Source organism: Limulus polyphemus, unplaced genomic scaffold (genome assembly GCF_000517525.1).
Source record: "Limulus polyphemus unplaced genomic scaffold, Limulus_polyphemus-2.1.2 Scaffold1968, whole genome shotgun sequence".
Classification (NCBI taxonomy): domain Eukaryota; kingdom Metazoa; phylum Arthropoda; class Merostomata; order Xiphosura; family Limulidae; genus Limulus; species Limulus polyphemus.
This window is the reverse complement of record NW_013667578.1, coordinates 44,218-50,269: the sequence shown is the minus strand read 5'-3', so window position 1 is coordinate 50,269 and position 6,052 is coordinate 44,218. Positions and strand designations below refer to the sequence as shown.

The 6,052-nt window shown below is 31.8% G+C and overlaps 1 protein-coding gene across 1 annotated transcript in view; it reads right to left on the bottom strand.

Moving 5' to 3' along the window:
- Window positions 1-6,052, bottom strand: part of LOC106465511 (26S proteasome regulatory subunit 8) — a 74,603-nt gene that overhangs the window by 32,399 nt on the left and 36,152 nt on the right. Inside the window, exon 4 of the mRNA XM_013925737.2 lies at window positions 1,009-1,106. Within this exon, the coding sequence (XP_013781191.1) occupies window positions 1,009-1,106 (98 nt within the window). The remainder of the gene's footprint in view (window positions 1-1,008; window positions 1,107-6,052) is intronic.

Genomic DNA, 6,052 nt, shown 5'->3' with positions numbered 1-6,052 from the left:
TGTATGAAACTATAGACTTGGTATTTTAACATCACAAACGTCAAATTTCAACCAATGCTGCATTCAACATTCTTTGTTACACACAAAAATCGATGTTTATCTGTGTTTTTGAATATTTACTTTTAAATTAAGAAATTGAAAATGTATAATAATAATAAAATTTGAATTATAATCTACAGTTTGATACTAAACTTATGGAAAAAAATTAATGAAATAGCAGTTCAATAAAATTTTGAATGTGAGTCAACAAAGGCGATGACATGGCCTTTGAAACATGACCCGTCTGGAAACGGTTAATGCAATAAATGAAAAGATAAAAATTAGAATCAGAAGTTGTAACTGAAATTATAAAAATTTTGTATGATTCTTTCACAAAATCTTTCACTTTGAATGGGAACTAAAAGTTTAAAATAATAAGTAGAAGAATTCTAGAATGTGTAATGTAAGAAACACATCTGAAGCCAAGCAGTGCCAAGGAAAGAATGAGACTTTGTTACTTTGTTAATACACAAGATGCTCTTGTGGTCTACCTTGCATGGAGGATGTGTCACCCTCTTATTGACAGTATAGTCCAATGCTCATTGCATCATCGGCTAGCACAGTGCACATGTGTAAGCGTGAGAGTTTCATTCAAGACTTGGTGCATGCACAAAAAAATATTTTTTGCAGTTGCACAAGTTAATATCTATCAGGTTTGTGAAGAAGTGAGTATTATTTCTGAAAGTACTACGTCATATTCAGTGATTCAACTGTCACAAGGATTTAAATACATTACTATAGGAACTATTCAACTATAGGAACATAAATGTCTTTATAATTTGGTAGTAAAAATTAAGAACAAGTTTTTTCAAGTATTTTTAACATATGCTTTACAATATCTGTAAAATTTACAATATGTCATACAAGACAATGAATACATATATAGAGAGTTCTAAAATGTTCTATCCTGATAACTATTTAGTTTGACATACACATACAATCCTAAAGCCTTTTGTTCTGTTAACTTACTTTGACTAAAACTTTCTTTTTGTCCATAGGTTTCACCACTTCCCCAACATATGAGCCTTGTTCTTGCAGCAATTGCAACTCCTCCCGAAGCATTCTCACTATTAAACAAACATGTTAACTTTTAAACATTTAGATAATTTCTAAATATACTTATCAGAACAGTTTAACACTTAAGTAAACCTGTTTATGACATTAAAATATATAAAAATAACACGAAAGATGTGTTACAAAATAGTAGTACACAGCTTATGCAGATACAGATATTATAAAACACATGGTAAAACTAAACAGCAGCAATACTCAGTTCACACAAAACAATTAGAGGATAATTGGAATTTACAACATTTTAATTATGACAAAATAAATCTTTTATTATAAAATACTCTTACTCACCTAGTTCAGGTCATTTTTACATAAATCAACTATTTGAATATTATCATGTGAGCTGAAGTGTAAATTTAATCATTAATTTGGTAGAGAAGGCTTTACATTTCTTAAAATCAAGATATTTCATTTCATAACCAGGAAAAGCATATGCAGCCTGGCACTAATGCTGCATGCTTAAACAAGGTGTTAATAACATCTTGAGGTATCATGAACTGAATGACCGTGTTTCAGAAGAATTTTTAACAGTACATAAAACATCACCCAAAAGCATCCAAACATGCTCAATGAGAGTGAAGTCTAACAAGTATGTAGAACACTCCTCTGAGTCAGTTCCCTCATAATTAAAGAATGTGTCAACCAATTTATAGATTTATAGATTTCTATGTCAAGAAGGCCAAGGATCAACATTTCAAGGTTAGACAAAAGGTCTTAGTTCTGCTGCCCACAGACCACAACAAACTCACCCTGAAATGGAAAGGACCTTTTGAGGTACAAGTAGTACTCAACAGAATGGAGTACAAGGTGAATGTGAATGGGAAGACCAAGATCTACCATGCCAATCTGTTGAAAAAGTATTTGGGAGAGAAGAAGACCTAACAGGTGCAGCTACTGATGTACAAATGGACATGGCAGATGTGGCCATCATGGAAGTAGAATCTGAAGACAGTGACTTAATTACAGAAGCTAAAGACCTACTAAGCCTAAGAGCATGGAGTAGAGATGAGACATACAAGAATGTCGACATGAGTGTCAAACTGACTGATATGAAGAGGGAAGAGAAACAAAATCTACTGTGTCAACATACAGATAGATTAGGAAACACGATTTCAAGCAACACAAGATCAAAATGAAGATGAGGGATACTGTTAAGGAGAGACAGACAAAGGAACTGTGAATATTAGTGTAGACTGTATGAGCAGACTTTGGGGATGAACTAAGGACAGTCTTTAGTATATAGTAAAAAAAAAATCTGTAAATATTTTAACTTGAAGAGGGTTTTATGTCATGATATAAAAGACTGTTTAGTTTAGATATTATTGATTAATTTATTTTTGTGAGTGAATATTTTGTTACTGTTTAGTTTTAGTTATAATACGAGAAAAAAGCAGACAGTTGTAGAAAGTTTTATTAATAATTCACTGATGTTGAGATAATCAAATGTCGCATGCAATACATCGATATTGAGAATATATAAGATCAGCAGACAATTATGTGATGGAGATATAAATAACATGAGAGGTGCGGAAACAACAAACAGATAATAGCAAACACACAATAGCAGAAAAGAGTAAAGTTACAGGCAAGGAAAAGTTCAGCATGAAGTTAACTACTGTAGAAGTGGTAGGCCTAGCATTTAATATGTTAGAGTAAGACTAACAGTAGAAAAGGAGATGAGAAGTATATATTTATATTATTAAGAAGTATAAGTAAAAGCCTTTTTATTTAGACAATATTATAAAATCCTGACAGGAACACTAATCATAAATTAGACTGAAGTTGGAGACAGATACACCAGCATATGGCAACACAGAGGATCATAGGATGTGGTCTCTATAATGTGTGGTTTAATGGTACCATTCAACAGAATGTAGAAGTCAGAATATTTGTGCCATTGCCATATGCATCACATTTCTATAAGAAATTGATTTAAGTGTTTCCACACTGTTCAAAAGTAAGTATATGGCTGGCTAAGTAGCTTTTAAATTTCCCATTCAAACTTTTGATTTTCACTTTTTATTTCCCCCAAAGCAAAATTTGAGTTGTCTTCTTTTTCAGCTTGGTTGGTCATCTGTGAAGAAGGTGATAAACAACATAAATACACACATTTATATTCTCCAAATACGCCTTGCATGATGTAGGTATAAGTCAATTCGCATGCTCAGTCCAATTTCCCCCCCCAAAGGTATGTTAATACTAATTACGTGTCAGTTGTTATTGAAAGTTTGTTTCAAAGTTGACTGTATATTGTACTGATACACATAACTGGATTAATTATTATCAATGGCATCCAGAAGAATGATAATGGTGATTGGGAAAGGTGTCTGCCACTGTCAATGTAATGTTTTCTTGGCATATGGATTATTGTATTTTTGATTTGACTGTCTGTAAAGTGAGATAATCATTAATTACACAAGTATGTACCACAGAGCAGTATCACTTTAAACTGCCTTTACTCGTTAATTTACTGATATAATTTCATTTTAAACCTGCAATCAAATCAGACTTACATAAACATGATGGTATTCTTTATTCTTCATTTGATCAGAATGTCTCTAACAAGTTGATTAAACATAAAACCTTTGGAAAAAATCAAAGTCAAATTCTGTCTAGAAAAGAAGAGATGGTGAAAAATTTGAGAATAAAAATTTGATTCCAAAAAAAAATATGTTTTAATTAACGAAAATAAATTCATCAATAATTAATGCTTGAAATCATATGTATATACACACAGACATGTAATAGAAATATTTAACCCCTAAATAAACAAGATTTCCTTTATCAAATGCTATTTTCATGTTGTGAATGCATTTCATACAGGATTATGAAGTCTCTTTCCCTGTTTTCAAAATTTTCTTCAGGTTAGTACCCAGAGGGAGAAGTGATTTCTCCCTGTTTCGAAAGTCTGGCTTGACTTCTGTGTTATTTTGCTGCACAATAACTCATTTCCAAATTCATTGTTGTTCCACATGTTGTAGGCCACTGGATGTGTTTTATGCATTGCTGTAAGTGGAATGCATCTCTGACAAACAGGCTGTTTTTACTCATTTGTAAATGACATAGTGTTCACTTGTAAGTACAAACATATGATTCATTTTCAGAATAGATACTTCACAACTGCCACATATTAGAATTGACAGAAAGCAATGACACACACATTGTTCAAATCCAAGGATCAGTACCATTAGCTTGGAAGTAGTTTAACATTCTGCTAATGATGCTTTGAGACACTTGTTTCCTATTTGTAACAATCTGCTGTGACTGTTCAGCTACCATTTGCCCAATGGTTTTCCACATGAGTGAAACATCAAAAATGTCTACTTTGGGTTTTAGCTGTTGGTCTAGAATAATTTGAAGCACTATAAATTCTCTGATTCACTTCAAACTGACAAATGAAAAAAAAAAAAAGAATATGTGAGGCTACTATATACAGAATTGGCTGAATAACCAGTTGTTAGCAATTAAAGCATAAGACTGATCAGCAGATGCCTCTTTTGTATAACATAAGTGTTCTATAAAACTGGTTTTCCAATGTCAACACTATAGCATCACAAATTACAATTGTCTGTTCATTCTTTGTACAGCATAGTTAAAATTATGAGTTATGACGTAATACCAAAGAGCAGTACACAGCTTACACAAACATGGTTAGTATCATAAGTAATTAGTTGATGCTAAACAGCAGTACTCAGTTCATACAAATGTAGATAGTATCATGAGTAATGAGAAAATATCAAAAAGCAGTACTCATTTTACACAGATAGATAGTATCATGAGTAATTAGATAATACTAAAACAGTAGTACTTGGTTTATACAAAAAGACAGCATCATGAGTAATGAGGTACTCACTTTTATACAAACAGATAGTATCGAGAGTAACGAGGTACTCCCTTTTATACAATCAGATAGTATCATGAGTAATGAGGTACTCACTTTTATACAAACAGATTGTATCATGAGTAATGAACTGATACTAAATAGTAGCACTTAAATATGGATAGTACCAAGTGCAATGAGGTGATACTGAACAGTTGTACTCAGCTTAAACAAATATACAAAAATGGGTTATTTTAAATCATCTGAATTTTGCAGAGAATTTAAAGGACAAGACCAATTTAAGGCAGGGATGTTTTAAAAATAAATACAAAGGAAGAAACCAAATACAGTAGAGAAGAAAGTAGAACTTGAAAGCATGATAAAGAAGTTATTAGAAGAAACGGTATAAATAAGAAAAGAGAATGCAGAATTGAAACAAGAAGTCAAATAAGTTAAGCAAATACTTTCAATTGAGAGTAAAAAGTAATGACAAGAAAGAACAAAGGAATTAGAAATGAGATAAGAATTCTGAAAGAATAAATCAAGTTTTGTAAAGAGCAAATACAGAAAGAGGATAAGGAAACCTGGGAAATATCAGAAAATCGTTTAAAAAATGACAGAAAAAAAGTAAGTAATTTATACTGAGAGGATTTACAAAAGCATGTAGTGCTGATAATAAAGAAGAAATATGAGCAAAACCTACAGAGAGAATAATGAAATGCTGTGGATAAGGAGTGTACCAGCATAACTTCTGAACAAATATTAGCCATTTATGGCCTTAAAAATGTTAAAAAGTTGTTTTACTTTTGCAGAAAAATGAGTACTGCTCCTGCCACTTTAACAGTAGGTACAGTAATTAATGGGTGCATTTTTGTAGCTTTCTGCAGTTCTGCACAAAATCTGCACAGTTCACACAGTAGAGCTGCAAAAATAAGTGCTCTCTAACTGACAGAAGTTTCTATTGCTGCACTCGTGAATGATCCAATTTTGTTGAAAAAATTAAATAAAAAGTTGTAATGTCATTATTTGTGCTTATTATGACTACATCTGGAGATTTAATTTACCAAATTAATACTGTGCCAAATTTCACCTTTTGAAATGGTAAAATAATTCATAATCAGT